The sequence below is a fragment of the Pelodiscus sinensis genome, chromosome 23 (assembly GCF_049634645.1).
Source record: "Pelodiscus sinensis isolate JC-2024 chromosome 23, ASM4963464v1, whole genome shotgun sequence".
Classification (NCBI taxonomy): Eukaryota; Metazoa; Chordata; order Testudines; family Trionychidae; genus Pelodiscus; species Pelodiscus sinensis.
Window position 1 is genome coordinate 22,575,929 of NC_134733.1, and position 12,068 is coordinate 22,587,996.

Here is a 12,068-nt window from a genome sequence, read left to right on the forward strand (position 1 = left end):
GCTGGCCTCTCTATGCCTACGTCCTCTGTGGTGATGAAGTTCCTATTGAGCTGCTGATGGCATTGGACACTGAGCCAAGACTCCTCCTGAGACACAGGTAAGGACAATGCCATCCTTACATCTTCATTCCCCATACTCCCTCAGCAGTTGCTGAAATAAAGCTTTGCTGTTTGAGAGATTACTGGAGACGAAAGCTGCAGAAATGCACCAGCAACGATCTCTTCGAGAGAGATGTGTTAATTAATGAACGGCTAGCACTGCCCAGTCCCTTTAAGAAAAAATCATTTTATTTTTTTGTAAATGAGTCTTTTGTTTGCTGGTGCTTTCCTATGGATTTTGCCATTTCGCTCTGATATTTTATTGGAATAAAACTGTGGGTTATTTAGAGGAATGCCTGGCTTGTTTGGCTCTTTTAAGGACAGTGCCCTAACAGAGTTCAGAGTCTGCAAATTTCAAACCGATTTCTCAGCTCTAATCAGGGAAACTTAGAAGAATCTACCCCCTAAATTCAAACAAAAGGTTCTCTTTTATTATACCAATTGAAGAGAAACCACAAAGGGGAGGCTCTCATTTTCAAAGACGACGGTTTTCCTTTAAAGTCCTAGCAACAGGCATAATTCTGTTTCTTACTGCAACACGACTGCAAACAAAAAGGCCATTTCAGGCTAGGATGAAACATGCCTTAAGTTAATCAAAATACTCACCAATAACATTTTTTTTGTTTAAACAATCTATTGGTTTTTAAATAAACATGGCAAAAAATACACATGTAGCCGAGATTTTCTGAAAGAAACTTAGCTGATTCTTGCTATCCCTTGGAACTGGGATTCTCAGGAGAATAGGCTTATTTGGGAGACTTCCAGTACCTGAAATTTGGCTCTGAGAATGGTGGAAGTTGTGACTTTTAGCCTTTCCTCTCCCTGTCTCAGGCATAACCAGGAAGGGCAAAAGGTGTAGCCCATGTCAAAGCAGCTGGCAATGCCCTGAAATCTTGACTCTTTCCATGACCATGTTCTCCATTGCACCCCAATTAGTGTTTTTCCACTCAGGTGCACCCTTTATGGGCAGAGATGAGCTTTTGATGTTGCCTCCGGCTTTTCCTGAAGGCAACAAGTGACAGTTAATAGCAGAGAAAGAGATGCTCCAAGAACACTTTTTATCTGTTGGGCAAGACCTTGATATGAAGGATAATCAGAACGGTGCAGGGAATGGAACCAAAGTATAAACAAACCACATGAATTAACAGCAAGACATGAGAAGTGATTCTTCCCCTCTACTCTGCACCGATTAGGCCTCGACTGGAGTATTATGTCCAGTTCTGGACACCACATTTCAGGAAACATGTAGAGAAATTGGAGAAGGTCCAGAGAAGAGCAACAAAAAGGTGATGAAATGTCTAGAAACCATGACCTCTGAGAGAAGATTGGAAGGATGAGAGAGAAAAAATATTCTTCTTAACTTCTGAGGATAGGACAAGAAGCAATGGGTTTAAATTGCAGCAAGGGAGGTTTAGGTTGGGCATTAGGAAAAACTTCCTAACTGTCAGGGTAGTTAAGCACAGGGATAAATAAAACCTTCCTAATTCTCTAGTTGATTTACTACTGAAATAAATTGCCTCAGGAGGTTGAGGAATCTTAATCATTGGAGATATTTCAGGAAAAACTCAAAAAACAATAAATAGACTAGTAGCATTTTAAAGACTAACAAAACATACAGATGGTATCATGAGCTTTTGTGGGCACAACCCACTTCTTCAGATGACTGGAGAATTAAAAGTTCAGATCCAAGAATAAATAAAGGGGGGGGGGGGAGAAAAAAAAAGAAAGGGGAAAGGAGAAAAAAATAAAAAGAGAGAGATAGTGAGTAGATGGTTCAAATAGTTACAAGAGGCTGATAAGAACAATTAGCATCTCCATTGGTTGGTTAAGTCATAGGATGTGGAAGATAGTGTGTGAGCCAGCCAATGTCCTTATTCACACCATTTGCATAAGAATTAAACTTGTAAATGAACTTACGTTCTAATTCTTCCCTGTGTATTTGGCTAGTGGAATTGGCCTGAAACAAAATGGTGAATTGGAGATCTGTTAATGAGTACCCGAGCAGGTTAAAGTGTTCTCCAACAGGTTTCTGGGTGTTGCCTTTTTGGATATCTGATTTGTTTCCATTAATTCTTTCCCATAGAGGCTTTCCAGTTTGGCCAATACACATGGCAGTGGGGCATTGTTGGCATTTGATGGCATAGATCACATTTGTGGATGTGCACTTAAATGAGCCTCTGATTTGGTGGCTGATGTGACTGGGTCCAGTGATGAAATCACTTGGGTAGATGTGTTGGCAGAGTTGGCACGGGGCTGATTGAAGGGTGGGTTCCTGGATGATTATGATGGAGGTATCTTGTGTGGTTATTGGTGAGAATTTGTTTGAGGTTTGTTTGAGGTAGGGAGTTGTCTGTAAGTGCGGACTGGCCTGTCTCCCAAGGCCTCTGAGGGTGTGCCTAGAGGAATGCAAATGAGGGAAATCGAAAATGCAAATGAAGTGCTGATATACAAATCTCATGCTTCATTTGCATAATTTCTTCCGATCGCTCTTTCGGAAGAGATTTTTTCGAAAAAAAAAGCAGTCTAGACGGGGTTCTTTCGAAACTCCCCCACCTTTTTTGAAAGAACCCTGTAAATCTCATTTTTTCAGGAATAAGATTTGTAAATCAGAGCTTCATTTGCATTTTTGATTTCCCTCATTTGCATTCATCTTTCGAAAGAGGAATGTAGTCTAGACTCATCCTGAGAGTGAGGGGTCATTTTCCAGGATAGGTTGTAAATTGTTGATAATGCGTTGGAGGGGTTTAAGTTGTGGACTGTAGGGCTACGTCCATACTGTCAGCTTTCGCTGGCAAAGAGTATGCAAATGAAGCACTGATTAGCATTTTGTCATGCTTCATTTGCATAATCTATTTGAGCCATTGTTGCACAAGGGGTTTTTGCACAAAAACAAACCATATGGAAAGTTCCTTTTTGTGCAAAAACCCCTTTTTGCGCAAGAGCCTCATGTGGGAGGCAGTGTAGACAAAGCCTAGGTGATGACAAGTGGAATTCTGTTGTTTTCTCTTTTTGGCTTGTCTTGAAGTAAAATATCAGGAGGTATTTCAGAGGAGGTTGGACAGACACCTGTCAAGGATAACTAGACAGAGCTTGGTCCTGCCGTGAGGGCAGGGGACTGGACCGGATGACTCCTTTCCAGTTCTAGTGTTCTATGCAACCGAGGCATGGTTGGGGCGTCCAGTACAAAACGTTTGGCCCAACTTAAGCCCAACATTGGGGCTGCAGTGGGGGAGCAGCTCTGGAAAGGGTCCCCTGTATAGTGGGTGTAAAGATTAGGAAGAGCCCACATGCTCTGTTTATATGAAACACAGGCCTCGGGTTTACTTGGGGTTAGTGGTCTCCCGGCACAAGTGGAGTGAAGGGGGTGTGATCACTCTGCCAGGCTATGGGGCTCACAGGCCCAGGAGTGTCCCTGGATGGTGAAGGGTACAGGGCTGCACATCTCAGCCTTACTCTGGGTGGTCCGTGATGGATTTCATCTTCCCAGCCCACTTGCAAATATCCTGATGCTTCTGACATTTCCCTTCTGTGTCACAGCTCTCACGACTATGGGCTCGTCCCCTATTTTGTGTTTCTCCATCAGGCCAAAGGAGCAAGCGAAGGGAGTGATTTCTAAAGTCAAGAGCCCTCCCAGAAGAACACCTTTCAGCACTCAGCGAATGTGTGTCTGGATTCTGGTCACAAATGCAACTTGCACATGCAGAAGCATGTGGGTTTTGGTAGGAATGTGGTCAGGTGCTCAGAGCAGAGTGTCAGGAGCCAGGTCTGCAACTGATTCACTTTATAACCATAAGAAAGTCAGAGCCCCACTCTGTGCCTCAGTTTACCTACCTGAGAAATGGGGATTTTAGTAAAGCACTTTGAGGTTTTGGGATTAGAGAGGGTATTATAACAGTAGAGCATATGAGTGAGTCCATAATAGTGCAAGACATTTATTAATTAGAGTAAAGGCAATGAAACATCACCCAACTTTTTCAAATGCAGGATAACATTTAAATTCAGTTCACTTTGGGTTCTGGATGAAGATTATTACTCCTTTTATCTGAACTGGTTTTCTTGCCTCTAAAGAAACCTCTCATCCTTCTGCATCAATGTTTGCTACACCTGGCACTTCTTTGTATGAAACCCTCACAGTTACGGTGCAGATTCCATCTTGCCTTTTGGTCCTTTTCTATTTTGTTTTGTTCTGTGTTTGTGCAGCCAAGGGATCAAAGTCCAGGACTGGGGCTTCTAGGCACTGTGATAAAATGAGCAAAAAAAGAAAGAAAATCTGTTACACTCCAGAGTGGATACTCTCATTCAGAATTAAAGTGGCGCTACTGAATTAAGGCTACTTTAATTCTGAATGAGTGGGCACACATGGTTGGAATGTGGTTTAATCCATTTTACATTCACACCTTTGGTGAATTCAGCTTCATTTTCCTGAGTGTCCCCATGTAGACGAGCCTGAAGACTGTTCCCCTCGAAATATCCTTCTGCTCATACCAACAGCACCTCTTGGAGTGGAACTGCTCGGTCAGATGGAAAGAACAGAAGGACTCTTTGGAGCAGCTCTGGGCATTGCATGAGTCACATTTGCTTGGCATCTCTCCTACATCATCAAACATACGGGGTCAGATTTCGAAAAACAAGATTTGTCATAAAAGGTTGTTCATGTGCATCTTTCAGCTGGAGTCAGTTTCCTTGTGTGGCCAGCTGTGGTGTATAGTGTAGCCTACACTGATATGTCCAGGTAGGACAGCATGCACGCTTGTGTAGGTTAGAACATATTCCCCAACACAACCTTGCTCTGAGTGCACTGAATTAAACGAGGAAGTGCCATCAGTAAGGCAGTCTGCTGCTCCTCCCCTACAAGCTGCCAACATATCTTGGTCCTTCTTCTTTCCAAAGCACAGATAAAATAACGTGCCCTGGAACAGAAAGTTACTTCAATACCACATTTTGCTTTGGGGAGACACCATCTGACTCGCGGGTTAAAAAATCAACATGATGGCAGCTTATATATCCACGCCAATTCAACTGAGGACGTGGGGTTTACCCTCCAAAATTCATGATTCTCTGTATTTTGGTTAGATTCTACACCCTAAACTCAAAATAAGATACGCAATTTGTGCTACACAAATTGTGTAGCTTATTTTGAGTCTATTTCAAGTCTACAGAGCACCAAATTTTGAAACAAAGTGCTATTTCGAGCCATCCCTTACTCCTTGTACAATGAGGTTTACAGGGATGGTGAAATAGCATGTCTGCTATATTTTGGAATAGCGGACGCATTCAAAAGACGCAGGGTAGCTATTTTGGGATACCTCTGGTATCCCGAACAGGGGTGGCCCATGCACATAGGCCAACTCGGCCATCGCCTAGGGCGCTGCGTTAAACGGGGTGCCCAATGATGACTTCATGCCATTGAGGGCTGTGGAGGCAGGGGCACCGATCGTGCATTCCGCCTGGGGTACCAGCTGCTGGCAGCCTGCCTTGGGTCACCCCTGGACATATCTTTATGTGCCCCAGGACAACATGTTGTTTTTAAAGTTACAGAATCATACGGTGACCCCTCTGACATCTTATAAACGTGAGTGCAGGCTCTGGAAACTGCAGACAATAATGTGCGGTACACAACATACCTTCTTTCCCCAAAGCACTAAATAAAGTATCATTTCACTAGGTTTTCAGCCAACATGGCACTCCTCAGAAAGCAGGATCTTTATGTTACAGCGGCAGACCAAAAGAAGTGATGGTGGAAACCGTCCCAACTGGTAACAGCCAAACCGACTTCCCCAAGTCCATGGCAGGGGAGTTGTCTAGTAAAAAAAACAGAATTGTACCCTAGACTTTCTTCTGAAACATTCCCCAGGGATGCTCACAGCCGGGCATCCCTGGGAAGTCTACTGAAGACAAGAATCCAAGAAGTTGTCAGTGTTTTAACTACCATTATCTCATTGACTGGTAGAATCACAGAACACTAGAACTGGAAGGGATCTTGAGAGGTCATCAAGTTCAGTCCCCTGCCCTCACGGCAGAACCAAGCACCGTCTAGACCATCCCTGATAAATGTTTATTTAAACTGCTCTTAACTATCTCCAGTGATGGAGATTCCACAACTTCTCTAGGCAATTGATTCCAGTGTTTTACCACTCTGACAGGTAGGAAGTTTTTCCTAATGTCCAACCTAAACCTCCCTTAAGCCCATTCCTTCTTGTCTCAACCCACTTCAGACAGGCATGCAAGACAGTGTGGTTAAAGCACTTGCGGATGATCTGTGCTAGTGCTCTGTTGTTTTCATTATAGAGTTCCATCACTAGAAGGGGGGCATCTTTCAGTGCCCTCAGCTTATAAGGCACTAAATATAAGATACCTCCTTCCCCAGGGACGAAGGAGGCCAGAAGTGCCATTGCTTATTGGCTATCAGGTAGGCATGAGACCATTGTGGCCAGTCTAGTACTCCTGCCTTGCCTTTATTCATGCCTCCACTGCCAGCCAATGGAGCCAGAAGAGTGCCTATCCGCCCATGAATTCACCACCACAAAAGTGGGTGGGTGGAAAGGAATGTGGCAGCAGGTTACAAAGGGAGAAGGGATTTTATGGCCCCAAATGCCGTTCCATGGTAGGCAGCTGGGGCAGGGCAATCAAACGTCCTGCCATGGCCCAGTGGCCAAGAGGCAAGTTCTACCCGCTGCACAGTCATGCTCAGCTAGGCCTGTACTCACTGCTCATCCACCTCTGGAGCATCCTGCCCTGTGGGCCAGGGGATTGACCCATCAGCCGCCCAGCCCCCTGTGCAATGGGAAATAGGGGCAGACAGCCCCCTTCCCAGCCCTGCAGGGGGGCAGCTAGAGCCCTGGAGGACAGGGGCCCCTGTTTGCCCTGCAGAGGAACCAGCCAGTGCAGCAGCACAGAGGGTCAGTGCTCATCTGAGGGGTGTCTGGAAGAGCTCCCACCTGCACGGCCCAAGCCCAGGGACAGTCCTGCTGCCCCCTTTAGGCTCCACCCCTGTTACTCCTCCCCCTCAAACTCCACCGCCTCCCCCCCCCCCCCAGCCGCTTAGCCACCTGCCTAGCCCCCACCGCCACCAGGTGGGAAACTTCCACTCCTTCTCCAGCCTCCCAGTTGCCATGGAAACGCTCTCACGCGCTCCTGGTCCCAGCCCTCCCTCGCTCCCCAAAGGCGACAGGGAGGGTGAGTGAAAGGAGCCGGGGACTGCACAGGACCCGCCCCGCCCGGCAGTGCTCAGTCCCGGGTCCCGCCCAGCCCCACACAGACCCCCCCATGCGTGCGTGCAGCCCCCACGCATGTGCACTGAACCCCCGATCCCCTGTGCGCCCCCTGCACTGTAACCCCAAAGCCTCCAGGCACTTCAATCCCCAATGCACCCCGATGTAGCGCACCCCCAAAGCCTCCAGGCACTTCAATCCCCTATGCACCCCGATGTAGCGCACCCCCAAAGCCTCCAGGCACTTCAATCCCCTATGCACCCCGATGTAGCGCACCCCCAAAGCCTCCAGGCACTTCAATCCCCTATGCACCCCGATGTAGCGCACCCCCAAAGCCTCCAGGCACTTCAATCCGCTATGCACCCCGATGTAGCGCACCCCCAAAGCCTCCAGGCACTTCAATCCCCTATGCACCCCGATGTAGCGCACCCCCATGCACTGCAATCCCCTATGCAGCGCACCCCTCTGCGCTGCAATCCCTTATGCACCCCGATGTAGCGCCCCCGAGGCACTGCAATCCGCTATGCACCCCTACGCAGTGTCCCGATGCACTGCAATCCCATATGTACCCCCAATAAACCCCCACACTGCAACTCTACCCACCGCACGCCCATTGCCCTACATACGCGTGCCAACCCCCCTGCTCATTCGGTGCCCCCCCCCATGTACCCCCTCCCGCCCGGCAGACCCCGAGGCGGAGCGGCCAGCCCGAGGGAGGGGGGGGGGCGGCGGGGGTCCGCGTGTCCTGCTGCGAACGGGGCTCAGCATCCTCCGGCGGGGGGGAGGGGGATGCAGTGACGTCAGCCGGGGCTGGCCCACGCGGACTTGGGACCCGCTGCCCGGGAGGCGGGCGGTGCAGAGAGGCCGGCGGAGCGCGCGGGCTGCACGGATGCTGCTGCTGCTGCTGCTGCTGCCGGCGCCTCGGCGGCTGCTGGGCTGACCCCCCCCCCCCCGCCTCCTCCGGACCCCCTCGACCCTCAGCGCCTTCCCGGCAGCTCCGCGGCCCGCCCCCGATGGGCTAGGCACCTGGCGAGCCTGGGGCGCGCATGGGGGCGCGCGGGGCTCCAGCACCTCGGACAGCGCCCTGACTGGGCGGGGGCGCCGGGGAGCTCGGCCCCCATCTCCGTCCCCCTCCTCCGGCTGCCCCCCCAGGCGGGGCTCGGTCTAGAACCCTCCCCCCCCCGGCTCCGCCGCCAGCAGCCGGGCTCGCCCGCGCTCCGCAGGGATGTCTCGCTTCCCGGCCCCTGCCCGCTGAGCGCAGCGCCCGGGGCATGGAGCGCGCCCCGCGGTAGCCGCCCTCGCCCGCCCGGCGCGGAGCCCAGGCAGGAGCCGGCTGTGTACGCGGGGGGCGGCACCCATGGCTGGGGAGAGGACGCTCTGAGCCTGCCACCGCGGAGACGTGACCATGTGGATACAACAGCTCCCAGCCAGCAGGTAAGAGACGCGGGCCACCCCCCCCCCCCCCGCTTCTGGGGGGTTTCTGCCTCGCTTCAGTGGGGGGATGTGGGGGCACCTGGCCTGACTCCCCCCCCCGCTTCTGGGGGGTTTCTGCCTCGCTTCAGTGGGGGGGATGTGGGGGCACCTGGCTGGACCTCCCCCCCCCCGCTTCTGGGGGGTTTCTGCCTCGCTTCAGTGGGGGGATGTGGGGGCACCTGGCCTGACTCCCCCCCCCCCCCCCGTGATTGGCCTGGATGGTGCCAGAGGAGCCGACCTTTAGCTGCCCCCCTGAAGTCCTGGCCGGGCTGAGAGGCGCGGGGCACTTCTCTTGCAGCGGGCTGGGGAACCCCCCTCGCGGGCAGCCTGGTGCAGGAGGCATTGGCTGGGACTTGCCAGCCGCGGGCAGGAGTTGCCCGGAACTTTGGCAGGTCCGGATTCCTCGGCCGGGCGCTGGAGTGGGGCCACGGAGCCCGGATTCCCTGCGTCCCTTCCTATGGCCCCGGGTCATGAGAGGTCCACACAGTGCGCACCCCGCGGAAATCCCTTCTCCGAGCACGCCGCGGGGGCTGACCCAAGTAGCGGGGCTCTAGGAGAACATCGCAGCGCCGGCTTAGCGACGCACCCGTGGCTGCGGTGAGGTGGGCTGAAAAACAATCAAACCCTGCACTGGCTAATCCGTGGGTCTGTATAAATATCTGTAAATAACCAGAGACCCCCTCTATAGCAGCAGTCTGTGCGTGCACATGGAAGCGTTAAAGCAGACGTCCCTGATAGATTTCGGTGTGTTTAACTAGAAGGAACCAGTGGGTGAATAGGTCTGTATAATAAAAACAACTCTAGCATGTAAGGATATTTCTTCCCCCCCTCCGCACCTCATCAGCTTTTAAGAAGGGAAGAAGAAAACAATTCTTTTCCTCTGAAATGAGGTGATACGTGGAAGTAAACTATTGGGGCTCAGAAATTAATCTGGTAAAGGGATTTCTGCACTTATGTATGCAGTATTTACACAAATATATAAATCACATCTGATGGTGAATATCCAGACATGCTAAGGGCGAGTGGCACCAGCTGTGCTGAAGGTTTAACTTCTGTGTGCAAGTATTTGTGTTCCTCGGAGAGGGAACGTTGTGATACTCTCTGTAGAGCGATGGAAAGAAATTGGGAAAAGCAAATGTGTTTTTCTTATGTCTCTCCACTGGGATGCACTACACTCTTGCTTTGGACAGAGAAAGAGAGGAAAAGGAGCCAGATTTTATGAGCAAGTCCCCACCTGTGCTAAAATCCTCCCAAATCCAGTGAATGATGATGGAGATTCATTGCAAAGCTATGTGACTTAGTAGTCGGTTTTGGGGGTGTATGCCTGTGGGCATGAACCATTACTCTCAGACTGATCTACCAGTATGCCCAAGAGTAACGGTTCATACCACATTCTTTGGAATGCAGAAATAAAATACTAATTTTGTAAAATACTCCATGAAGTTTCTAGGTAAGGGTAGAACCTCAGTCTGTTTATCGTGTCAAGACAGTATAAACCTGATGTAGGCTCATGCAGGAGTTTTCCTGTCACTGTGGAAGGATGAGAGGTTGCACAGGGAACATTCCAGTGAGCACAGTTGGTAGCATTTAGCAAATCTGTTTACCTGAACAGGACGAAAGGACTTTCCACACCGGTTGTGCTTTCACAAAGGGGAAAAATCAGCTATGACGGGTCTTTTGGAGTTAAATAATGAACATACTGAGGTTGGGTACTGAGTTGAGTGTGAATCCAGACTACTTGTCTACTTTCAGAGAAGTACTGGGACTGAAGCTGGCTAGTCTTGGTTCCAGACAAAATGGAAATTTCATTCAATCTCACTGATTCCCTATCAAATTTGGTGTCTGATTTGCTCAGTGAGTTGCTGTCTGCCTCTTGTTTTCTATGGACTCCCAAAGTAGTAATCAGAAAAGGCAGGGTGCTTCCAAGTGTTTCTTTAGTACAGTAAAGTGGGATCATGTGAATATGTAGGGTGAGAAAGCAGGTAGGTAGACAGATAGACAGAATGGTGCAAGTTGTAGATTAATCAAGAGCTACAACCCAAGGGGAACAGAATCTAAGCGTTATGTAACACATTTTTATTACTGCTGCGAACTCATCTGGCTAAAGTCTTGTTCTGACTATGATGCTGCACCTAGGGAGCTAAAACATACCAATTCTGTCTGCAGACATTTGAATAGTTAAAAGAATATATATTTTTTTAATTTCACCACACTGAAATACAATGAAGGCAAAGCAGCAATACAGGGAAAAAGGATCCGTGGAAAACAATACGTTGTTCTGTGATTGGCAGAAAGACATGCCTAAGTGAGATTAGAGGATTGTACTAGGGTTTTGATCAAATGGGCAAGGTAAAGTTTAAGTAAAAAAAAAAAGCTGTGTAGGGTGTTTGGAAGCATAGGTTATTATGTGCATGATTTTTATTTTCCTGGTGGGACAGACGTGATCCTCTTCTAGTCTCTTGCTAAAGGGAACTGAGAGTCCAGGTGTCTGCTGGACAGCTTTCTCTGCTTCTTCCTGCTTGCTGCCCTTTGCATGATGAAAGCTTTGCCGTCTAGCACCAGTAAAAACTACTTTTAAAATTGTGCTACACAGCTGTCACCCTGCAATCGAAAACCTGAGGGTGGGGGAGGGTTGTGAGGCTGCTGAAATAGATGGGTTGAGATGAAGGCAGTGAACAATTCTACCTTAGCAGGGGCATTGAAAGAAAATGAGACAAGGCATCTTTTCCATCACGGAGGCGCTGGGTGTCTGCAGCATAGACCTGGTCTCATTAGAGACGGGGCTTTTATTTTTTGGTTGTGAGCCTTCAGCATGGAGAGGCCAACAGAGTGGGCAGCCTGGGCTGAATTTCGAGAGAGCTGTGTTGAGGATGTCAGAGACCTTACGTGCCTGATCCAAAGCTCTTTGAAGCTAATGGGGGCTCTCTCATGGACTTCACTGTATTTGGGATCAGGCTCTCAGAGGGACCAATTCATTGATGATTAAGCTCTGAAATATGGAGAGGTTTTATTGTTTGTTTATTTTTATATATTTTCTATTTTTTCCTCTGAGCTGTATTTCTTACCGGGAAGTTAATACATCCGCAGCTACCCACCATCTCTGGGGTGGTGACAGCCATGGGATTAATTGAAGAACCAGGTGCCCAATAAATTTGCCATCCACCTTTGGCTGTACCCCATGCTCTCTTCCCATCAGTCCATCGCCCTGCAGCTGGTCTGACATACCAGCCCCTCAAGCCCATTAAACTGAAAAACAAAAACATCTGCATGCCAGGGAGATGTGGTT

General features: G+C 49.4%; 1 protein-coding gene and 1 long non-coding RNA gene across 3 annotated transcripts in view; one reads left to right on the top strand and one right to left on the bottom strand.

Annotated features, from left to right (window-relative positions):
- Positions 1-4,063: 4,063 nt before the first annotated feature.
- Positions 4,064-5,897, bottom strand: LOC142819394 (uncharacterized). The gene is made up of 3 exons (XR_012897263.1): positions 5,723-5,897; positions 4,496-4,689; positions 4,064-4,335 (listed from the first exon to the last, which is right to left on the bottom strand). It is a non-coding gene; the product is annotated as an uncharacterized LOC142819394 (long non-coding RNA).
- A 2,294-nt stretch (positions 5,898-8,191) lies between these two features.
- AJAP1 (adherens junctions associated protein 1) overlaps positions 8,192-12,068 on the top strand; it is a 148,481-nt gene continuing 144,604 nt past the window's right edge. The window contains exon 1 of one of the 2 annotated variants that reach the window (XM_075906275.1): positions 8,192-8,743. In XM_075906275.1, the coding sequence (XP_075762390.1) occupies positions 8,715-8,743 (29 nt within the window). In that variant the 5' untranslated portion in view covers positions 8,192-8,714. The remainder of the gene's footprint in view (positions 8,744-12,068) is intronic. The other variant, XM_075906276.1, reaches the window with a different exon arrangement.